Source organism: Leuresthes tenuis, unplaced genomic scaffold (assembly GCF_036924035.1).
Source record: "Leuresthes tenuis unplaced genomic scaffold, fLeuTen1.0.hap1 SCAF_23, whole genome shotgun sequence".
Taxonomy (NCBI): domain Eukaryota; kingdom Metazoa; phylum Chordata; class Actinopteri; order Atheriniformes; family Atherinopsidae; genus Leuresthes; species Leuresthes tenuis.
The window spans coordinates 20,812,716-20,837,190 of record NW_027325377.1 but is presented as its reverse complement, the minus strand read 5'-3'; the positions used below and the strand labels follow the sequence as shown (position 1 = coordinate 20,837,190).

Here is a 24,475-nt window from a genome sequence, read left to right as displayed (position 1 = left end):
AAGATAGGAGCATTTAAAAGTCAAAGAAAGAATTCTTACAGAATATTTCAATTTTAGCTGTATGAGATAATTGCTTGTAGTTTCACAGCAGTCATGATTGCATTCTTGTTTTCTTATTGTAAGCTAAGACAACTGTCCTCTAGTTTCAAAATTAAATGTCCTGAGCTGAGGGTGATTAATGTTTCCGTTAATCTTCTCTTGTAACTTTCAACAAAAAAGTACTTATTTTAATATGCTGAACCCTTTTTAACCCTTACACAACAGGTTGATGTCTGAGTGATTAATTCATGAGACTTTTAGAGCTAAAAATTAGTTCATAAGTCAGAAGAGATAATATCAGCCCTTTCAGAAGGAAAATAGTGAAAGAGGCACAATATTTCTTCATGCAGACACAAACTGTGTATTTATCCATTGATACTACAGTGTTTCAATGGGAGAGATCTTTTGTAACTACACCACGTCTGTTTAATTTTAAGCTGGGTTAAACTTGTCACTCCATAAACTACAAAAAGGAGATTTCCAACATGTGGTAGACACTGTAAGAGGTGTATTTCAGTGTAAGCCATGATGTTTTCCTCATCCTAAGCATATAGGGTTAAAGCTAACCCTTTTTAGACACATTTAAGTTTGAGGGCATACACAGGGCAGGAGAGAAAGCAGCCTTGCTGACAGTCATGTGTGCAGCTCTAACCCACATCCACCCGCCTCCAAATATTACATGTTTCTTCTCAAAGAAGGTTAACAACTCCCCCTGTAACAGATATGTACCATGCTTTCAGACTGTACTACTTTATGTGACCGTGGTCATGTGCACATGCATATTAAAAAGCAAAAGAGAAAAAGAGAAAGTTGTGTCCTAGAACACAAATCAGCAACTAAAATGTGGCTACTTTTCTCTGTATGAGACCATCTCACATGTAAGTGTAGCCAAATTCACTGCAGACACCTTTAAATGACTTGAATGGTGGTTTATCTGATGACGCTATGTTTATAAAATCAGGACTTTATTAGAGCAGAGTGACAGTCTGGAAATGCTTTAAGAGAGTTGACATGAAGTCGGTCAAAAATTCAGACGCGTTTAGCCATCTGACTGAAGAAAGAAAAATATATGAATGACAGCAGCTTTATTGGGAATTCAACTGTAATAATATACAAGATGCAAAAAGGTGGAACTTTGGAGATCATACAGAGTGCTTAGGCCCATTTGAGTCTAGCTGAGCATATACATGAACGGATAATTCAAATTAAAACAGCTTTATTTTTAGTGCGATGCAAGCATGCTTACTCTTGACTCTCTGACTTGACATCATTATCAAGCTGCTAACCTTAGCTAAAAAATGATTGATGGTTTTGGTTCGCTGGTTTGAGTTTGTGTTTTTGAGACTGTGAATGCTATGCTGTTATTGGAAGGTGGAAATGTTCACCCACAATCGTGACTGCTTAGAGTGAAAATTAATTATTCATAATGAAAAAAAAACTGTGCATTTGTTAACAAGGTTAGGGTGATGATTTCTCTTAAAGGGCCAAAGACGGTGCAACAGATGTAAAAAGGCAAAAGTTCACAGCTGTCCAAACTAATAATGGCGTAATCGACTATGACATTTTGACTTGTTTTCTGTGGCAGCCTTGAACTTGAAGTTATTAAACTAAATACTGGTATCAAAGTTCAATTGCTGGTATGGTGAAGAGAATAGCAGGGGGTTATATAATGGAGAAAAACAATAATGATTCCTCTTCAAAGAGGGAGCGATGTGACACAGAGAGTGAAGTAAAAGTCAAGGTGTCTCCTTCAAAGACAGACAGACATGATGAGAATTATTAGAAGCAGAGTTTATGACAGAGTGAAGGAGATGAGAGAGCATCTCGATGCAAGGACACGCAGTATGACAATGAAGGAGAGAGATGAGAAACGGGAAGAAAACAATGTTAGAAGAAAAATAGGCGTGCAGTACTAACCTTGAGGCAAAACTGAGTGGAGCAGCAGACAACGTTGCATCGTAAAGATAAAAGAAAGACAGGGAGAAAGGGAGGGAAAGGTGAGAGGGAAAGAGGAGTAGAGTGCTAGGTTAGCCAGCTTGATCAATCTTCAAAGAACAGGAAAGATATGAGAGACAGAAGAATTGACAGAGAAACATAATTAACAATTGAGAGACAGCAGGCAGACATTTAAACAGGGAAACAGGCAAACAGATAGACAAGCAGGCAGACAGTCACATAGACAGGTTTAAGGCAGGCATTTCATGTTTTCAGTAAACTATTGTGGCAATAAGGCCTTCTCACCTAAAATCACCCTATAAATACTTAGGGACACATAAACTCAAATTAAACTGTAATCATGAGGCACAGAAAGGAAGCAAATAGTCAACTAAGTATGAGTGCAAGCTCATTTCTTCAACGGTGTGGATTTTGGACATGAATTCTTAGCTTTCCACCGTAACAGCGCACATCCTGTGGATTTGAAGTCTCTATAAAATGGCATTTTGCATGCAACAATTATTATATAAAATTAGAGGGAAAATCATTTACTAAATTCTTAAACTTTCCCACACAATTTCTCATGTGCTTGAACTGGCAAAGCCCAAATTCCAGCTTGAGCTCATGCTTGAACACTCATTCGAATGAGTGCCAGAGAAAAATGGACCGTTACAGAACAAAGCAACAATAAATAATTCTAATTTCTAATTACTCAGGTTTATGGTCTACATCTCACCAATCCCTCACCTGTTTTCTCACATTCATCTAGTTTTTCCATTTACTACCTTTCCTATTAGTCGTTTTCTGTTTCCCTCTTCTCACCATTCTCTCAATGAATTTCCACCTGTTATTTAATGATTTTCTTGCCGCTTTTCTTCCTCGACCAGCACCTTCCTTTCTCTTTCTCTTCAGCTCTCCCTCTCACTGTTTTCCACTCTTCCATCCAAAGCCTTTATTTTGGCCATCAGGACAGATTTTCAGCTCCATTTCCCCTCAGTGTGAAGTCACTTAGTCTGCTCCAATTACCATCCCAGTTACTGAAATAAATAACCTGGTACCATTACAGCTGGATTTACACCAGAGGGGAAAGAGAGCGGCTTGCTTTTTACCCCTTGTTTAACCCAAATCTGATTTTTTCATTAGTAATGTTCCCACTGCTCACTTGTTGGCCAGGGTGAGTCCAGGTGCCAAGCAAAGAGTTGGCCACAGGCATTCTATTCTCTGACGAACGTGTTAGCTTCAGGCTAAGTCTCATAATTCAAAAGGAGGCTTGGGTAACATTGGGATGGAGTCTGTATTTATACGTGTAGTGTAAAATCAGTTCTATGTATGCATTTATATGTAAAAGCTATTCTACTCACCCTGCCAAATAGCTCATCTGACACAAATTCTTTGTAGATGAGCATCAGGGTTATAATACCTTGCTTTGATGCTGAGGGTCTGTTTACTCGCTTTCTGTTTCATTTTGATATCACTGATCTTCATGTAACACTATTTTCACATCAATTTTTTTTGTCAATGTTCAAACCATTTTGCCACCCACCTGTGTCTAATCAGCCAATCAGTCATCAGCACAAACAAAAAGCACACTTTCTGTTTATCTGATAGCCAGGGTGTCTTCATACTTGTGGAAACTCTTCATAGTTTTCCAGTCACACACAACTTTGCATTCCTCACGTTTTACAACACACAATGTAGTATTTGCACAAAAGGTTTTTTATTCCCGGATTGCATCAGGATTCAAGCTAACAAGCTAACTATTCTGTCTTTCTCTTAAATTTTGGAATATTAAGCCAATTTCCCCAAATTTATATTTGGGCCTCATGAAAAGCATTTACCTTGAGTCTCAACATATGTGACTAATATTAGTCACTGCAGAGAAAATCTACAGGAAACATTTGGCAAAAATCAATTCTCGTCAGCCAGAAAGGGGAAACTGCTTTCCAACCCAAACATGAAGTTTACTGGCAGTTTAACACTGTTTATTTTACAATCGGCATCCTATCAAAATCCCAAAAGAGTGGCCTGATACCACACAGAAATATCAATTCACTACACATTTGTTCCCAACTTAAGTCAATTTCATGAGAGGCGGTTGCTCAACTTTCCCTGACCAATCACAAGAGACCAACGTATCCATCTTAATTCATTGTCAGCACAGATGTGTGACTGTGCCAGCAATTGCTCAAGTGTTAGGATTGGAGTGATAAGTAGCAAAAAACAGTTCAGATGTTCAACTACTAATTTAGCTGCAATACCTGGTATTGTAAAAAAAAAGATGCTAGCACTGCATGTTAAAACATTCCTGCTGTGGTGATTTTTCTGCGGTGAATCATAAGTGTCGACTCAGGCTAAATTTAGTACATATTTAGAGCACACCACATCCTTTAAAGTGTCTCTAATCCTATTTGATATGAGAACAGAAGGTGAGAACAGGTGTAAGCAGCAGAAACTTAGGAGAGACTGTGGATAGGGATAGTTTCCCTCATCGTACATCTAACAGGAAAATGAAACTGTTACATAAAGATGTTAAAACTGCCACATGTTCTTGTGCTCTCTAATTCTGTATGACCTCTCCAAACCTTTAACTTCCTAGTAATGACTGTCAAAGGAAAGTTATATTTCCAGAGAATAAAAGAGGGCTGGAGCTCACTGATTTAATTCACAACTTTTAATTGGACAAACAGGCAAATGTTTCAAGACCACTGCGTCTTCGTCAGAGTCCTGATCTGTCTCTGACGAAGACGCAGCAGTGTTTGAACAATTAAAGGAATTAAATCAGTGTGCTCCAGCCCTCTTTTATTCTCTGGAAGTTTGCTGTCCTTGGACTGAGAGACACCTGGCTCAGCTGTGTTTTGCTGAAGGATCTACAAAGATTCCTTCTTTTACAAGAAAGTTGAACTTCCTCTTATAAATCTACTTAATTATACTAAAATTTAATGATCTTTGAATTTTCCAGTTTCATAGTGGCAGCCTGCAAAGTTCAGATATTGAATATCTTTTGCTTTTATTTTATTGTACTCCACTGAGCCAATTAAATATCTTTCAACAATGCATTTGATGAAAGTACACCACATGATTACCAATCTGCCATTGTAAATGCCAATCAAGTTGCATTACAGTGTAATCCACAACTTAGCGTTGCTGTAAATCAGCGTCTGTGGCTACTGGCGGACTAAATACCACATTTAAGTCGTCCGGTGCTAAACTATTGATTAACGGTCTAGTATTTCTACTGACCAGACGGAGACATGGTTAGGAAATACTCAATCTCCCTATTACACTTAAACTGCAAAATACAGAAAAAAAGAAGAGTTTAGGGCGGGAAAAGATGGAGATTGTGTCCACAGAAGAAACTTGAGAAAAAAGTCTCAAGAGACAGAAAGAGGAAAAGCACAATCAGGGCAGCATATGACATTATAGAGATTAAAGCCATAAAGAAGCATGCAGGCAGACAACCTGAAAGACCAAATTTCATGACCACGAACAGAATCTCACCTACTTTAAGAAAAACTTCTCTATCACACCGCTTCTTCGATAATTCAGTAAAACCAGCTAAACAAGCAAACAACACAACCTAAGATAAAGGCCCGTGACACATGAAGTGACGTTATCTTCTATGGCTTTTCTTCTCTGAAGTGCTCTCTATAAAGACAGACACTTTAGCAGACACAGACGCATGAAACAGATCATCAGGAAGACAGGTAAACATAGAGTTAGGGAAACATGCAGGCAGATAAAGGCTACAAGCACATAATAAGAAACAGAGAGAAGGAAAGGACAGATTAGAACCAGATAATGAGGCAGATATAGTGTTTACAGGAAGACATAAAGAGTGAGAAACAGACTGATCCAAAATTACACAGACAAGATTAGAAAGGTAGTTAGAAACAGCAACCTGTTACTACAAAAGAAACACAATTAGTGAACTATCCTGATTCCTAATGTAAAAACAAGAGTGTGTTAAACTCTGCAAGTCAAGCATCCGCGGCTGGAAGTAAAGCAAAAGTGAAGCGAGAAAACTGAGCCACAAAATGAAAGAGTTGCATCATTGACAGGAACAGAGGCTCAAAGAAATTCAGGCAGTTCAACAACGATGGTGCCAAACTGCACCTTATTTTACAAACTTTTGGGAACTGTTTGGCCTGTCATGCTGCAGTAAAAGATGACAAAAACTTCTGCTCATGCTTATTGTTTGCAAGCATTCGATTCGATTTCTGGACTTTAGAGACACAAAAACTGCCCAAATATGCCATAACAGAGAAGCTTGGTGAATAGCAAGCCAATGCTGCAACTCTTTGATGGTGATTGTTAGTGAGCAAAATGAGCTCTGTCCCATGTGGAAAAGGCTGGAAAACAAGACAAAAGCATGCCAAGTTGCATTTATTTTGTCCTTTTGTTTTTTTTTATATCATATGCTACCTTTGACAAATAACCTGCAGTCTAAACAGTGCATCCATACAATGACCACACATGTATTCCATCTAGGATGGATCAAAACTTGATCTCATGTGGATAATACCTTCAAAGAGTATAAAATTCTCAATCAAATCCACCTTTAATACAGCAACGGTTTAAGTCCATACACTTTTCCACATGGGGATTGCTATAATAGTGCTCTCATTTCCCGTCCTCCGACAAGCAAAGTGAGTTTTGTCGTGCAGTAGTGTGTTAGCCAACTGACTAACAGGAGCCACCAGCCACTCACGTGCCCAGATAGTCCCACACCATTCCCCCCATTGGCTGCTGAGAGGCAGCAGGGGGAGGGGCCTGTTTTCGCGACTGCTGAGAATGCCACAGGTGAGGGGTAGAGGGATTTCTAAGATGTGATGAGCGCATTTGCACAAAATCAAACATGAATGCACTCATACAAATTCGGAGCCACACGATTGTGACATATTAGTGTGAACACACATGAGAATAAAGTACGACAACAGAAGCAGAGATGAGTGATGGCATGAGAGGTAAAGCAGAAAATGGTTGGAGAAAAGGGAGAGAAAGGAAGATGTGAGTGACAACAATGAGTTAATGTTACCTGGAAAATTACCACACGTTCGGAAAGTATGTTGTCTGAAACTGAGCAGACAACCAAGGAATGGAAAGAGAAGTCTGTTCTTACATAAAAATGATCATTTCAAAAAGTCAAGACAGTTTTTTTTTGTTTTATGTTAATATAGGAAGGAAGGAGGTGCAGGATTATTTAATAAAAACAGCTTGTTTTATTTTTCTAACTAATCTAATTCTCCTCCTGTCTTACCTCTCCAACTCATGGATCTTTTTCTCCTTATCATTCTTTTCATTCTCCATCTCCCTAAGGATCTCCAGAAGTCGTTCCACCTCTGATTGGGCCTTCCCAGCATCCTCTTTGTACCGGGTCACTTCCTGCTCCAGGCAGGAGATGCGTTCGGAGAGTTCAGTGCTGGCCTGGGACTCTGCTGCTGCACTCTGAGCCTGGAACAGAAATTAATTATTAAAAATAAACCAAGCGTTAGCTTTCAAAATGAGGTGACCACCATCTGATCAAAACGATAAGTTCAGGCTAGAAAGGATGTGCCAGTAACAACATGTGTGCTGAGAAAGGACTGGATGGATCTGAAACTGACCCATGCTTAGGGGTTTCTAATAGTATAATGCGCCTATAAGTACTAACAATATAGAGTATTTATAGTCTTCAAGAGACCAGGTATAAGATGGTTTAGCATGTTAGCATGGTAAAATCTGTTGAGATGTCTGTTGTTTGTGCATTGTGATTAGTTTGGTATCTGTCCTTTACCACATCCAAATTCTGTTAACGACTGACACCCACGTATGTAAGCCGCTCACCTCTTTCAGTGTACAAACTACCAGTTTTACTTTATTCTTTGCCAGATCGTCGTTGCTGTTTTGTCACTGTGTGCTTATCGAGTCTCCCTGCCACATAAAGTTCAAGGTCTGCCAAACTGTACCTGTTTTTGGACAACCTATCTAAGGAGTGCTTTTCATATAGTCAATAAAGTTGTTTATTTCTCATCCCGCACCTTTTACTTGCATACTGTAATTACCCTGAAATGAGCATGCACTCTCAATACTACAGACTCATAATAATGTTTCCTTAAAGTCATGCATTTCTTTAGATCAATAAACAGTATGTCACTATAGCATTTGAGATCAACCCAGTTGCCCCAGAAAATAAACAAAGAAAGAACCAAGACATAAACTGCATCTGCAGAATCACCAGTCAAATCTGTTATAATGTGTTATGTTAAGAGGCCTTTTGTCCGTGGTACTTCTGTAGAAATGTGCTGCGTTATGCTTTCTGAAATTAGGTTATTAGTAAATTGAAGAATAAGCATTTCCCACACACTCACAGACACATCTAAAAAACACAAACCTGCATATATTTATATAAAATTGCTATGAATATGATCATTTTTATAAATTCAAAGGCAAATTAAACTAAGTTGAAGTGGTTTTCATCTCCTTCCTGCTCTGCTCGGCCACACTAAGAGAAAATGTGAAAAAGAAAGGAATGGAATAAAACAAAGAAAAATAAAACAGGTTATAACCAGCTCGGAGGTTAGAACAGCTGTGTGTGTTTCCCAGAAGCAAATGTTGCTCTTGGGACAGACTGACTCTGTATGTGTGTGCGTGCCACAATACATAAACCTTATTAGTTTTGGAAGGTGTTCGTCAGTTTTTTTTTTTTCAGGTCTTTATGTGGAGAGGAAATGTTTGGGTGTCTGACGATATAAGAAGACCAGGGTGGAGGACAGAGAGGAAGATAAATAAGAAACTAAGAGGGAAAGATTACACAAAACGTCACGCAGCCTTTTCCATCCATTGTGGGGTAACAGAAAGAGACTAAAAAATTAAGTCTCGTGAGAGAAGCACCACAGATGCATCAACACCTTCATACATATTTCCCCCTCTGTCTTTGTCACACACACACACACACATACACGCACACGCAGATTGTGCTGGTGCTGTCTTCTCGAGTCTGTGAAAATGACTGTAAGGCTGTCAGCAGGCTGTCACACGCGCACCATTTTATTGGCTGCTGTGTGGGAGAGAATATGTGATATGCAAGCACACACAGACACACACACACACAGAAATAAGCATCTTTCCCTCTCTCTCTCCCCATCTCTTGGAAAATAATTAAGGGAAAACAACAAGTTAGAGGAGAAAGAGATGTGTTGCCTAAATTGATTGCGCATAAGTGTTTTTCTCACTAATAAGTTTCATAGAATAGATAATATTATTTAAGTGGATCTTCTTAGTCTATCACGCACACCAACAAAACAAAATAAATCCACCTGATTTGGTCCACAGTCGCTGAAGGCAAATGCCAAAATGTTCTATCACGCTTTCTCAGCGAAGCTTTCGTGATTCCATGAATAATTCCTCACTTGAATTCCTCGTCTGTTCAGCTAACCTTCTTGAGTTGGTTCTCCAGTTTGATGCACTCCTCTCGCTTCTGTTCCAGGTGGATTTCCAGACTCTTCAGCCTATTGTCCTTCTTCAGAGTCGAGGAGGCCAGAGAAGAAGCCTTCTCTTTCAGATCCAACACCGACGTCTAGATTGGGTTAATAAAACAGTGTCACTGTCAACAACCTGGGTTGTTTTTTTGTTTGTTTTTTTAGATCTGGGCTCTACTTTTCTATCTTTTTGGGACTAAATCATGAAATCACACCAACAAAAATCTTTGGAATTGTTCAAAAATTCAGCAAAAATGCATTATTCAACAACCTTCGATTGGCTCATTTCCAAGACATCTTCCTCCATGTGCGCCAGTCTCCTTCTGTTTTGCATACATTTGTACTTGTAAGGTACACTAGACAAAATGGTGTGCCATTACCAGCTTGTAAGAATAAGATGATTAGCTACATGCCATTTACTTGCCATATGAAGAGCTGAATGAGGGAGCACGGTGGTTCAGTGACTAGAAACACCATCTCACAGAGCTTCTGGTTTGAACCTCTACTGGAGCCTATCTTTGGAAACCATTTAATCACTTTCACCTATTAAAAGATAACTCCATCCACAAAGTAAGTTTGTTTCTCAATAACTTTTGAACTTTGGACTATTTTTTCATTTTTATCAAAGCATTTATTTTACCATATTCGTTACTCCATGAACTGAAGCTAAAAAATACTTCATCTCATCTTTCTTACTGAGTTAGGGATTTATATCATACAGTTTTAGCACATCTTTAATTTGCTGAGTACAATCTATTCACTATTACAAATGGAGCTAACACAATAACAAAGAGAACACTACAAACATAATATCAGACAAACAAGGAATTATCCTTCATGTTCTTCTTCCACAGTTAGATGACTAACTATGTCCCTTATTGCTCGTGATATTTCCCACAATCTCACAGTCTTTTTTTCTCACTTTCAGGCTCTACCCCTCCATCCGTGAAGTTTCTCTCCCCCTTTCTTTTCTGTTTTTTTCCTCTTTTGGTAAAGGCAGTGAAACAGAAACCAACAGGACCAGAAGGAGAGACGCTCAGACGTGTAATTTTACCCTTGACTGACCATACCAACTTCAGGCAACAGATCATCATGTTTGACTGGGCTATGGTCAGAGAAACCTTGCTGCTTACTCTGAATATATTTAGGTTCACATGTATTTTGCCATAGTCAGACAAACCCCACATCTGTGTCTGGCTGTGAAGAGAGGAATGTTTTGTTTTCTCAAAGAATTTTCCCATGTATTTCTCAAATTATATCATGGAACCTTTACAGCTTTTGTGATATCACAAAAAATAGCTAAAGAGCTGAAGTCAGAGAGGTGCAAAAGGCTTTTAACTACCATTACTGAATCACTGCTCATTCAAATGCATAGTTTGACCTTAGTTACTTTGCCAAGTCTTTTTGTTGTAGAGAATTTTGAGAAGAATACTACACTGAAGAGAGTCCTGAGATGAAAAGAGTTGATGACGCTTCCTGAGGAACACTGTTTTATAATTGTTTCGCTTCATTTTTGCTTTGCTGTAATGCTCAGTTATTACTTTTCTCTTATGCTGGCCAACAGCTGCAGGGCAAACAGAGAGAAGATGGTGCCTAAAAATGCTTTGTCACTCTCTGTTTCTCTGCTGTGGTGTCACAACAAGAATACGTTCTCTCTGATCACAGCTTTTGTTGTTTGTGGGCCTTGGAGTTTGTTGTAGGAAACATGATTCTTTAGTCATAGTTGTCCTTCAGAGAAAGGATCGATCACATATTTTGGAAAGGGAGAAAACATTTTTTCTGAGTTAAAGCACTTAAAATGTGTTTGTGGATTCTTAAGTGTGTCCTCTACCTCACGATCAGCCAGATCAGCTTGTAGATGGGAGACTTTCTCCTTCAACTCTTTCAGCTCCTTCTTGCTGGATTCCATCTCGTCCCCCTTTTCTCTCTCCTCCTTCTCCCGGTGCTCCTTCAATCGCTCGATGATTCGCTCCTGGACATGGAGTTGGAGGGAGAGAGGACAGAGAGACACAAGTTACAAAAGGACAGAAAGGGACAGACTCAAGAGAGGGGAGACAGAGTGGAGAAAAAATGTAGTTTGTTTGAGGGCGTCATGGAAAAAGAGAAACAGACAATCAAAACACCTCATACTCTCCAACAGCCATTCACAGTCACTTAATATCAAGTTTCTGTACTAATAACCATCGCATTAAATTTTATGTACATGGCAGCTTTGACAGGATCTAACAGCCAAAAGTGATTTTACACACAAAATGCATTTTGGCACTAGATGTAAAATTCACAACCACTAAAACACTACAGCCGATCTCTAAAGCTATAGAACAAAACAGCAGCCAGTTAAAGTACAAAAGTTCACACACGCATAAGAAGTGCACAAGCACAGAGAGTGTAAACTGCTGGAGCTGTGTGTGTACTTGAAATCCTGTTTTCGTGAGATCTGACTTGAGTTCCCACTTCAAGAGCGATGACACAGGCGGGGTTCAGTTTTACAGTTAAACTTAAAGATTGGATTACAGAAAAGTCTGAACAGTTGTCTAAAATGAACCCTTTGGGGAATTGAAACAATTTTGGGTCTATAGACATGTAAAAGTAATGAAAATGATCTATGTTAGATGAACGGTACATTACATATTACACTGAGTCATTATCTATTTCACATAAAGGCAAAATACTGATGCATCGGTGACAAACTAAGTGCACCCTTACTGCTGTTGTGGAAATTGTTGTGGAGGTTAGGAGGCAGAGGTTTTAGCAGTTTGCTGATCTGCAGCATTCAGGTGTGTGTAAACACAATGCTATGGAAGACAGACATCAGCGATGATCTCAGAGGATCAAATGTTGCTGTCCAACCACATCATTCTACAGTGAGAAAGATTATTCACAAGTGGAAAACGTTCAGGACAGTTTTCTATCTTGCCAGAAGTGGAAAGTTCAGCAAGTTCACCCCCAGGTCAGATGAAGCAACGCACAGAGACTTTAAAGGCCTTATTTAGCGTGTTACATGTCAAAGTTAATGACAGTACTATTAGGAAAATTCTGAAAAGTGTGGCTCTTTTATAGGGGTTGCCAGGAAAAAGCGACTTCTCTCTAAAAAGAACAAGGCAGCACAGCTTGGATTTGTAAACTTGTAAACTTGTAAACTTGTATCTGAAATCTTGTCTGTCCAACCAAAGATATTTGGTAATAATGCACAGCACCATGTTTGGTAAAAACCAAACACAAACACCTCATGCCAACTGTCAAGCACGGCGGTGGAGGGCTGATGATTTGGGCTTGTTCTGCACCCACAGGACCTGGACACCTTGCATTCAGGCGACCACAAACTCCACTTTATACCAAAGTATTCTCGAGTCTAATGTGAGGCCATCTGTCTGACATTTAAAGCTTGGCTGACACTGGGTCATGAAACAGGACAATGACTCCAAACACAGCAGCAAATCTACAACAGACTAAAAAAGAAACAAGCCAAAATTCTGTGAGACTGATAATGCCAGTCTCTCAAATACTTAAAAGTTATTGTTGCAAAAAGTTGTTCTCAAAGCAACTGAATCATAAATAAGATATATAAGATAAGATAAGATAAAACTTTATTGATCCCACAGTGGGCAAAGTTCACCGTACATGGGGTGTACTTAGTTTTTATTTCATAAATAAAGACACAATGTAATATGTGATGTGATATTATTAATCTGAGATTGCATTTACCTGATTTAAGACCTGGTAAAGACCATTTTTAACATTTTATGGTCATAATTAAAATGTTATATTAATCATATTTCAAAAGAACATTAACATACTTTTAAACGTTGTGATTGAAATTAAATGAAATTACGCAGAGAATAAAGCCTAAAACTACACAATACATTATCCACAAACAAGACGTGTATAAGACTGAAGTATAATGAAGTAAAACACAAGGGTTAACACTACATGACATGATTATGTGGTTCAAGCAAAGAAAAAAAGATGTAAAAGAAGAAAAAGAAAACAGGAGAAAGAGGAGGAAGCTGAAAAGAAAAAAAGCTAAAAACAGAAGATGACAGAATGGACCAAAAGAATGAAAATGAATGGAAAACAGCTCATAAAGCGGACTCGTCCACTGCATCTTCCTGCCAACACTCACATTTCACCGACACCCTGCATATTAGTCACTGGACAATTAATAGCCCTGTTTCCTGTGCATGTGTAAGTCCAAAGGAGATTGAATTTGTAACATAATCATCTGAAACAGTACAAAAATATAGGCTGATATGTCACTGGTTAGTTTCCCAGAATCAGGGTCAAGTCCCCTCCTGAGCAGCCTGGAGTGTCATAAAACAGGCGATCTGGCTGGTTCATGGGTATCAAACCTGAAAATTCAGACCTTGAGAGCAAGCAATGAGTTAGTTTGAGCCATATGGTTGCATGTCGGTCAGCTCCTCTTGTTTTATAAACACAGGCGGCGAATAATTTAATGATGAAATAGTCAGTGTGATCATTGGTACGTTTCCATTTTTCCGGAGTCATTAGGTCAACTTGTGGGTGGTCGGAGGTTTGGCTCATTGAGATTTTATTAATGTAACCTTGCTCCAGTGCTGACCTGAGGTTGGCCAGCAGTGTGTGTGTGTGTGTGTGTGTGTCTACCTTCTCAGCCAGTGCCTCCTCCAGTGTTCCCAGTGCAGTGTCTGTGTTTGAGGTGTCTGTCTGCAAAGACTTGACTCTGTCTTTCAGGCCGCTCAGCTGTTTCTCTTTATCCCTCAGCTGATCCTGTAGATTCTCAATCTGGGGAGAGAAATACTCATCAGCTGGGTTGTTTTTGATGTGTAATTCACCTGTTGAGCACTGAATGATATTTTGTTGGCTGGTCTACAAGCTCCCAGAGTCAGCCAAAACAAAGCTCAGGAGCAGGTGCTGCTAAGTAACACCGACAACATACCGAGGCTTGCAGATGAACGGCAAATACAAGAGGACATTTTTAACACAGGGCTGGAAATCAAACAAGTTTTACTTACATCTAAAAACTTCAATAAGCCTCACAAAATCTGCTGTTTCTAAAAAAGACTGAAAACTGAAAACTGGAGCTGAAATAAGTAAAGAAACTATGGTTAGAAACATTCACTGAACTAAACCAAGCATTCATTTTGTAATGTGGACAAGCCTGCAGTCTAAACACACTGTATGTTTGTCACAGAATCTTCAGGTAATTTATAATGCTATATATGTAGTTGAACTGATAATACTGACCCAGTTGACACATCTTTCAGGCTCAACTTGTAATACTTACAAATTATGGTCTAGATAAGCTATTTGATGAGTCTCTGAACAGATCACAGCCACTACTTTACACTGAACTGAAAAAAAGAATCAATCAGCACCAAAAGAACTGCAAAATGTGAAGGAATCATTTGGATTATTCAATTAGCTAACTCTGTAACCCAACTCTTATCTGCTGTCCATTTGAGGATGACTCCTCAGAACACCCTGCAAGTGGTTCTGACAATTTTCACAACCTTTAGTTAAAGTGAGTCTGTATGGTTCAAACTGTGAGCCACATATTCAAAGATTACTGTGGATTACACCCGACGGTTTATTTGTATAATCATTTTCACCTCTTCCTCTCACATTCCATCTTTCTCTATCCTCTCAAATTCATTTAAAAGTGATGACTTTTCTCTTAGGAAAAACAAACACCAAAGTCCCTGCCTACTGCCATATTGTGAATACAAAAGTGATTCCATGTGAACATTTTAACACATAAAGACGGCTGAGAGGTGCTGTTTTACGTAAGATTTCAGAACTATGCTACCTTTAACCCTTCATTCAAATTCTGTCTCAGCCTTTTTCTCCGCTTTTATCTCTTTTCTCATTTGGAAGCATATTCATTTTCTGTTAAAATATACAACATTTTTAAGGGTTTAGTTTTGGCTGTAGAGTTAAGGTTAGAATGAGGTTTAGAATAAGAGGCACGACAAAGCAAAGAGGGTCCCCACAAAGACAGGAGCACAAATATACAGTATGGAGAGAGAAGGGGAGATATGTCAGCGTGGTGGTCTTCGCTAAGAAATGGTAGGTTCAAAAGATTCAACAGAACAAACATATGATGAAATATTTCAGACTCTCTCTTTCTTTCTTTTTCTCTATCATCTCTTTTGTCAGAAAAAAAAAAGAATTAGCTTGATTGACAACTTTGCGTGAAGAAAGAAAGGCAGGTTGGTATGTAACCTTTGACTCCACTGCACGTGAGAAATGCACATTTACAGTACCACAGAGACTGAGAGAATGTGTGTTCAAACAGTAAAACAATTCCAGCACCTCATTAATCAACGGCTGACCTGACAGCCTGACTGACACATCCTCCTCCTCCTCTATCATACACACATACACTTGACACTGAAGGCTAGTGAGACTCTTTGATCTTGTGTGCATTTCCTGAAACTGACAACTGCAGGTTGGATGGCTCACACTCACACACACACTCACACACACTCTTCGCCTCTGTCTTGTTCTATATTAGCCCAAAAGAGATGGAAGGTCAGATAAATATCTACAGCATTAATCAGCTATGCACTCAGGGTAATTCACTAACAGGAAAAGGTGGATAAAAACCTGATGAAGAGACAGAAAAAGGCTGAAAAGGGAAAGCAAGACTGGAAAATAATGTACAGAGATTTGATGACGAAGGAACCAGCAATGTCTCCATCTCAGACACTGGACTGTATTCTATTTGAAGACGGCAGAGGTCATCATTTATTAAACAAGAGGAACTCATTAGTATGCATCTGATTTTAAACGCCCTCTGTCTCTCTCCTCCCCCTCCCTGTCTTGCTTTATGTGTGTCTGCTTGATTGTCCCTATCAATTATCTGCACACAGCTGCCATTTTTTGATTTTTTTTTAGAAGATACAACTGGTTGGACAAGGAGAAGGGGAGCGATAGAGGGGGGAAATTAATATGTCAAACTGTTACAGCAGAAGACACAAAATGCTGGTAATAGGTTTGATGTTTGATGATACTGCTTAAATAAACTGTGTGAGATCTCTGAATAAAAACCATACAGGAAACACTTAGTGACTAGCTTTCTGCACATCTAAATGGACCTGTTTCTATGCTTATCTGTCTTTCTGTTCACCTATCTTCTGTGTGTTTGTCTGCTTTGGCCTCTAATCCACACACTGTCCAACAGCACCATCTAGTTGTTATGGCGTTCCACAACAACAGCCATTAAAACAATCACCACTTATAGGAGCTGAAATTTAGGAAGCTTACATGTGATGACACTGCAGTAATGTTGAAATTTTGGCTGTTACACTGGAAATGCTTCTCACCTTCTTCTGCAGCACATTAACTTTGCGTTCCTTGACATCCAGCATGTCTTTGAGGTCAGTGATCTCTCCCTGCTGAGTGCTTTTCTCCTCTGTCAGCTCGGATATCTGTTGACTCTTTTTAGAAAGAAGAGACTCCTTTTCTTCCAGACGGAGACGCAGGGCATCCACCTGAGAGCACACATACACACACATAAAAGTCAGCAAGGAAATGAAAATCAACCAAATATCAACCGAACCAGGCATTCCAAAGGTTTTACCTCGGTCTGTAGTATGGCAGCTCTCTGTTCCTTGGCGGTGAGTGACTCCTTGAGCACATCCACATGTTGCTTACTGTCAGAAAACTGATTGTTCAGAGTGTCCAGTTTGGTCCTGAAAGCCAGCAGCTCGCTGTCTTTACGACTCACCTCCTGCTTCGCCTGTTCCATCTGAATAACACACACGCACAGTATAAAGATAAGACTCATTTAGAGTGTGTGCCAGAGAAGATGAAATGCTTTCTTGTGTGAAAGATACATATTAAAATCCACTGCAAGCTTAATAAAGAGCCCTCCTGCTCCAGGGGGCATATTAAGATTTTAGTTTACCCAGAACTGTATTTTCAAAAAAAGACAAATCTTTATTCACTAGTTCGTTCTTCAAAGCTCCAAGCTGCTCCAACTCCAACACAAAAGGTGATTGGGCCTGAGCTGTTCCTGCCCAAACACACTGGAATAATTCCCACCAGTTTATCAAATCTTTGGAATGTTAAAAATAAAACTGCACATCTGCTATCTTTGATAGCTTTTATTTCTGCACATTTCAGCTGGGTCGCTCACTGTGCTGTTTCACATTACACATTAATTTTTTTTAATTAATTAATTAATTTCACATTATAATTTATTCTTATCTGCTGTATCATTTCACACTGTGGACTGTGAGAGGAAGACACCCTTCCCTGTACTTCTTCTCTATTTTGGCATGTTATTTTAACAATAACACACCAAAAGCTTAAAAGTGTGTATGAATGACACATGGAAAACCTAAAAAAATAAAAATAAAAATAGCATTGCCATGAGATCATGCTGATTCAGTTGCTGTTGAACACTTATCGATGACACTTGACCCCCGACTGGTACTCATTGCTTTACTCAAGGGCACATACTAATGGTTGATGATCATCTACTCCAGAAAAAGTGCTGCATGGCCTCACATTGTTATCATGTGGAGGCCTTTTACAAGGATTACTGTGTCAGTGTGAGTTTAACCAAATGTAGTTTAGATATGCTGATGACTTTGAAAAAAAAAAGGCACAAAGAGTCTGTTTTCCAGTTTCTCTTCTGAAAAGCAATTGACAGTTAGACAAACATGAAAATCAGTGCAATTTTAAACTTTGCTCTTCTGTATACACCTCAGCTACATATCTGTGCTACAGTGTAGGGTCTATTCTTTCATTTAGCCAAAGATTATAATAATATAATTATTTAATAACTGACACAACAAAATTTAAGGCCCGGTGAGTAGATTATAGCGACATCTGTTGGCAGAAATTGCAATTTGCAACCATCTGAAAACCACCCCCATTTCATTCTTTTTTAAAAAGCATATAGGAAAAACTACACTAAAAGTGCAAAAAGTATGAACCCACTCCAGAGCCTGTGATTTGTTTGTCATGTCAGAGCAACGTGGAGGAGGAGCAAGGAAGAGGCACCCAGCATCTCTAAATATAAAGAGCTGATTTTAAGGTAATGACAACACAGTAATTCTAATTTTCATGCAATTTCACACAAACTGAAACGGAGTTATAAATAATAAATTGCATCTCTGGCAGGAGATCGCCCCAAACTGTTCAGACTGAAACGTTAAGGTGAAATGGTATGTTTTGAATAGTGGCATCAAAAAAAGAATAGACCCAAACTATAAGGAATAAAAAAAACAAGTTCTATTAAAACCTAAGCAAACCCTCTACCAGACTCATCTACACCACTGGTTCACAGAAATCTCATGCAAGGAGAGAGAAGCAGGTTAGAGATCCAGAAAAACAGCAGCTCAGCACAGCTTGGATTCACTCAGACTGGGAAACAACTATTACTGTCAAAAGCCACAGATCTCACACACAGCACTGAAAGTTATGCCCTTCTGACTTCAGACATGAGCTAACACAGCAGGTGCACCATAAAGACAGAAAACACGTTCATTTTCCCAGTAATTATTTAGACTTTAAAAAACAGATTTGCTGCCACAGATTTTTGGAGAATCTAAACTCATAAGTTAAATTCATGTGTGAAGAGCAATGACCTCAGTCTCCTACTTTAGAGAAGTTACAGGGACTTTACCATATGACACTACTGACTCACAACATGTGGAAGATTAAGTGACAATTTCTTAGTTCAGAGGGAAAAAAATCAGCTTAATGCATTAAAATATTTTACACAAAGCTCTCAAATCTCAGACTAAATCGTTGCACGCTGTGGTGTGGACAGTGGGTATTTGAGTGTTATAGTTGTTTACTGCTGTCTGACCACTACTGGGATTCTACTGAGAGACTACTCAAGCAGCATCAGCCTGTCAGAGAGAGACAGGCAGAAAGGGAGTGAGGAAAAGGAATGAAAGAACACGCAAACAGACACAGAGGTGTGTCTCTTACTGCAGACACCTCCTGCTGAAGCTCATTGGCTCGTTGCTTTAGCTCCTCCTTCTCTGACTGGCTGTGAGTTAGCTCTTCCTTCAGCTGCTCAACCTGGCAGGAGAGGAGGGGTCATGGGTGCTTCTCATTAGGCTTGTGTATCCTTCATCAAGGATACACAAGGAATGCAAGGAAGCGACACAAGATCTAATCTTCAGGAACAGCATTTCAGCTGTCAATAATAAAAGTGGCAATAACACATGAAAAACAAAAATAACTGTTACATTTAGACAAACTTCAACTTTTTTGATTAAAAGGATCCCCAATGACGGCATAAAACACCGAAATCAGTTTGGACGTCACTTGTCTGACCACATATGAAACGATCTAATATAAAATAATACATACAATCCACCTATATGTTCTTAAAAGATATGAGAACCAGCAAATTGTCATCTTTCTCTTGACTAATAGACAACAGTCATTTACTATTGATAATTAAAGGCTGATTCAGGACAGCAATAAATGTGCTTCAGGCCTCATGTACACTGTAAGACTAAAGACTAAAACATGCAAATAATGCTTTTATGTCAGAGAGAAGAATTAAAGGCACATTTTACTTTACTACAAGAATTTAGAAAAAGCGAATATCTTCGAAATCAAACAGGCAAGCGTGTACGATACTTGCATATATGAGAGAAGCACTGAGTTTCCTGTTTTAAAAGGGAGGGCTTCCACGGGTAGTTTTTGTTCCTGAAAGTGAAGTTGCACCCTTCAAGGTAAGAGCAAAAAATCTTTTAAGGTTGTTCTCAATTAAGCAATAAAATTCCTTGTTTCTCTCAACCCCAGAAGCACATACAATCCAAACAGAAGAAGTGGAAACACAAACATATTTTTCTTCTTCAGCATGTTGAATTGAAGCTAAAACATCACATTAAAGGGCTGAGCCTCAGCCTTTGAGTGGGTTTTCATCGGCATAGGCAAATCAGTGGAGTGATTTTAGTGCATAAAGCTTCAAACTTGAGAGTTAAAAAACAATTAAGCGAACAGACATGGTGATCATATTTAGCAGGTTGTTGAAAATCATTAGCTGTCAATCACTGCCTTAAGTCTTTGGTACATGAACTTCATCTTACTCTTTACATCTTGTGCTCTTCAGCCACAGCCCTTTATGTACAATAGTGTCTCTCTGTCTTTTGTCTGGTCAGACTTATACCGAGAAGCTCTTTGGCTGCTTTGGACGCATGTTTAAGTTTGCGGTTCCACTGATTAATCACACATGTCCAAATGGTAACAAATCATACCTGTAGTCGAAAGAGGAGGGAGGGATACAGATTATGAGATGCTCAAGAGACGGTTGATTCTTGTGTCTTTACCGCTCAGATTTTTGTTAAAGAACAAAATTTATTGTGTAAATTTATTGAATTTAGAGATATGGCTCTGTACTCCAGTGCTGCGTCTGTTATTTAAGTTCAAATTAAATGCGCTGAAGCTCAAAGCCTCAAGATAAATATTTAGCGTGTGGCCTAGATGTTAGTGTGGTAATGTGTCTGTGTGACTGCTTTGATTACCTTGTTCTTCATGAACTTGGAGTGGGATCTGTAGACCTCCATCTGTTTGATCTCCTCCTCCCTCTCCTCACTGCTTAGAGCTCCGTTGGACTTGAGCATCATCACCTCCTCCTCCAGCTCTCTCAAGCCACGCTCCATAGAGCTGATCTTTGCATCCTGCCAGGAGAAACATGTTTAGAGATGAGGTCCGATTCACTCTACCAGGATCATAGATGTTATCAGCTATGAGAGTTCTTTTGAGGTTAATGATGAGCAGTGCTGGAAATGTGATAATAAAAAAAAGTTGGTGTTGGAAAGGTGATTTTGACTGAGAAATGCTGCTGAAGGGAGACGAGATTAATATTGAGTTACTAAGAGAATTTAGATGATTAATCATCCATTTATGATAGATACACACTACACCCTGTACCTTAATCAAGATAACATCTATTTTATATGAAGAACAATGTAGATATTAAATAATGACTCTAAATAACTCTTTTGACATGAACATATTGTGGAGCCTATAGATTTGAATTTGAAAGCATTTTATCATTTTATTTTTTCACTGACTTTTTGATGACAGGAAAGAAACATAACTTTAAGGCCCATTGCTTTTTTATTTGTTAAAACACCTTCACCAACAATGGCAGGCCTTGGGAAAACTACAAGCTTGGAACGCCATTCCTTTGGAAATTTCTCACACTGTAGCAGAATCATTTAAGCTCAACCAGACAGAAGCGAGAGCGTCAGCCTGAAGCCTTTTTCAGGACATTCCAGAGATGGTCCTCAGGGTACAAGTCCAAACTTTGGCTGTGTCTGGCAGAACCTGGCAGGTGTTTTCACAAACCCACTCCTGTGTTTTCTTGGTGGTATTCTTTGGAACCTGAGCTCTCTGGAAAAGGTTTTCCCTCAGAATCACTCTATGTTGCTCTACATCTGTTTTCCCACCATCCCGACCAGTCTTCCAGTTCTTGTTGTAGAAGGATGAAGCTATCTTCACCACGTTATGTCTACAGATGTTAATGAGGGGTGATGCTCAATGCCTGCTTTCCTCTACATGTGCACGGAAATAATTACCAAATACTTGTGTATGTTTTTAACATGCTTTAGCAGCCACTATGCAGTGGGTCTTCACAAATGTTAAGAGTTTTGCTGCTACTCGGACATCTGTGGAACAGTGTGATGTGTAGGCTGCTCTTGGTTGAATTGGTGCTGTTGTTGGCCGTTTAGCTTTGCCATGCTTTGGAAAAGACTGAAGTCTGCGTGGACACCTTTTTGGTGGACTCCACATCTGTCCACTGTTCACTTTCTAGGGGCTGAGAGCAACAGGCACATGCCTGGGTGCTGCCATGAAAGAACCCCATGGTTATCTCTTCTCCACAAAGGAACTGAGTTCTGTGTTTTGGGGTGTATGCAGATATTTTCTTCCTGCCTTTCCTCAAATCTGTGCCTTGAAACAAGCCACTCTCTTGGCCACTCTCATCCGCATGGCTTCATTTGAGCTTTAACATATAAGTTCAAGTCTTTATATACAGAAGTGTATGCCTTCTTAATCGTGTCAATGAATTCAATTAGTTAAAAAATTATTAGAAAAATGACAAAGACCACTGATGGAAGTAGCTTACACAGATCCCAGTCTGGAATATTGAGCGTAGACTAATAAGAACAACAATATTTTAAGTGACACATGCAGTATGAAGAACATCCAGTCTGTTATGTAGCTTATACTAAAATTTTAATTTACCGCATGCAGTTAATATTCTGCTTCATAGTCTGTTAAGCAGTAAAAAATATGTAGCATTTATTGTAAATACACGTTAAACAGAGTTTGCTTTGATAAATTCATACTGGGAAATAAAGACAGACTGTTCTATAAAACATGCTCAAATATTTTTGTAAAATGATCAACGGCATGCTTACTTTCATTTCGATGACTGTCTGCAGGGCCTTGGTCTTTGTTGACTCTGGAGCTGCTTCGTATCTCCTGTGCAGCTCCTGACAGAAACAGACACCATGATGGTCAGCCGTTGAGAAAGAAGAGGACATGGAGGAATGGATTGAGAGATGATGGGAGATGGGAAGAGATGGTCGTGGACCAGGAGAAGAGACAAGAGAAACTGATGGGAAGAGATGGTGGGAGGGCTGGATGGTGGGTGTAGGCCTGGGAGTGGAAGCAGGGTGTGATGGAGAGTGTTGGAGGGGAGGATGGTGAGAAGGATGGACCGAAGAAGCAACAACGAATGAAGGAACGTGGGGAGGACAGGATGATGGGGGGACAACAGGATGGATGGAGTGGTGTCTGGGAGGAGAAGAAGAGGCAGAGAAGCAGGGAGAAGAAGGGAGCAGGGGATAGCCTGGAGAGAAAGGAGGAGAAGGCAAGAAAGGGGGTGACACATGGAAAGGTGGTGGGATAGGGATGGTGGAAGAAACCGGAAAGGAAGGACAGGCAGGTAGGAGATGATTCCCTCTTGCAGAAGTGCAAGCTTTTAGCCGCCTTGGTTCGATCCGGCCATCCCACATTTTTTTAACTGTGAGGAATGAAGCTCACTGAGCTGACCTTGTTTCAGCCTTGTATGTGAGTGGATGATCAAATCTGACAGGCTGAAATGATGCTAATTCAATGAATTAGCTTACAAGCTTAAAAAGTCCGTGGGTTTAAACGAAATGTAAATTGGTTGAATTGCCCAAAATGGAGCAAAAGATTCAGTTTAAAAAAAGAAATCCAGTCTTCTTAATGCCACAATCTCAAACTCTATCGAAGCAAATAATAGCCTTTCATAAAATAACAAAACTAGTAGATCTATACTAGAGTTCTTTCCACGAGTTTTCAAAATTCTCTAAAAATTTGCTACCCTAATTTACCAAGAAACATGCAACAAATTCCAGAAGCTGTTACCACATCACCACTCACTAGTCAAATGAAGTATGAGCCAAGAGGGAGAGAAATAATGGAGAGTGTAGTGGTAGATGTAAGGGCACAAAAAGAAAGGACAGGGGGAGTACATGAGAGGGAGGGATTGAAAGCAGAGGGGAGGACATAGCAGTGTATGCATCACTGCTTTTCTCTGGAAACTTAGAGGCTAACAAAGACAGCTAATGCAAAAGCCAGGAAGCACAAATACCCACATATGTGAAAGGGATAGTAGTGTGCTAGCGGCGCTGGCAGAAGTGCGCACACAACCACGTATTGCCTTAAAAAAAGACTTTTTGTTGGGTATTATTGCATGCAAAATTAGAACTGATGCGGCCATAGTAAAAGTGTGTCAGTAAAGACCTTGTCTGGCTATCTCTTATTTGTTAACTCATCATAACCTGGAGTGACATGTGTGTCATTTTATACCTTTCAGGCCTTACGCACATATAGCCTCAACATTTTGAAGACACCAAAACTGCAACCCCAGTCACAAAAATTTGATCTTGGCTTCAGAATTTGATGGTTTCATGTTAGTTTTACTGGTTAAATCTTTTCAGTGACTGAAGCAGAAGAGACAAAAACAATAGTGTCTTATGGCTTGTCGTTGTACCTCTAATGCATGAAAGGACAATGCCTGAGAGAAAACGTTTCTTAATGATATCAATCACTGC

General features: G+C 39.4%; 1 protein-coding gene across 3 annotated transcripts in view; it reads right to left on the bottom strand.

The window, feature by feature from the left end:
* The window catches only part of LOC140283255 (ELKS/Rab6-interacting/CAST family member 1-like), a 126,706-nt gene that overhangs the window by 71,787 nt on the left and 30,444 nt on the right, over positions 1 to 24,475 (bottom strand). For 2 of the 3 annotated variants that reach the window (XR_011909982.1, XM_072377985.1), the window contains exons 7-15: positions 22,811 to 22,885; positions 20,909 to 21,064; positions 19,359 to 19,451; positions 16,993 to 17,160; positions 16,736 to 16,903; positions 14,055 to 14,192; positions 11,263 to 11,403; positions 9,389 to 9,529; positions 7,232 to 7,425 (exon numbers count right to left, since the gene is read on the bottom strand). Coding sequence is in view for 2 of the 3 variants with exons in the window: in XM_072377985.1 (XP_072234086.1) it covers positions 7,232 to 7,425; positions 9,389 to 9,529; positions 11,263 to 11,403; positions 14,055 to 14,192; positions 16,736 to 16,903; positions 16,993 to 17,160; positions 19,359 to 19,451; positions 20,909 to 21,064; positions 22,811 to 22,885 (1,274 nt within the window). In the remaining variant the exon portion in view is untranslated. The remainder of the gene's footprint in view (positions 1 to 7,231; positions 7,426 to 9,388; positions 9,530 to 11,262; positions 11,404 to 14,054; positions 14,193 to 16,735; positions 16,904 to 16,992; positions 17,161 to 19,358; positions 19,452 to 20,908; positions 21,065 to 22,810; positions 22,886 to 24,475) is intronic. The other variant, XM_072377986.1, reaches the window with a different exon arrangement.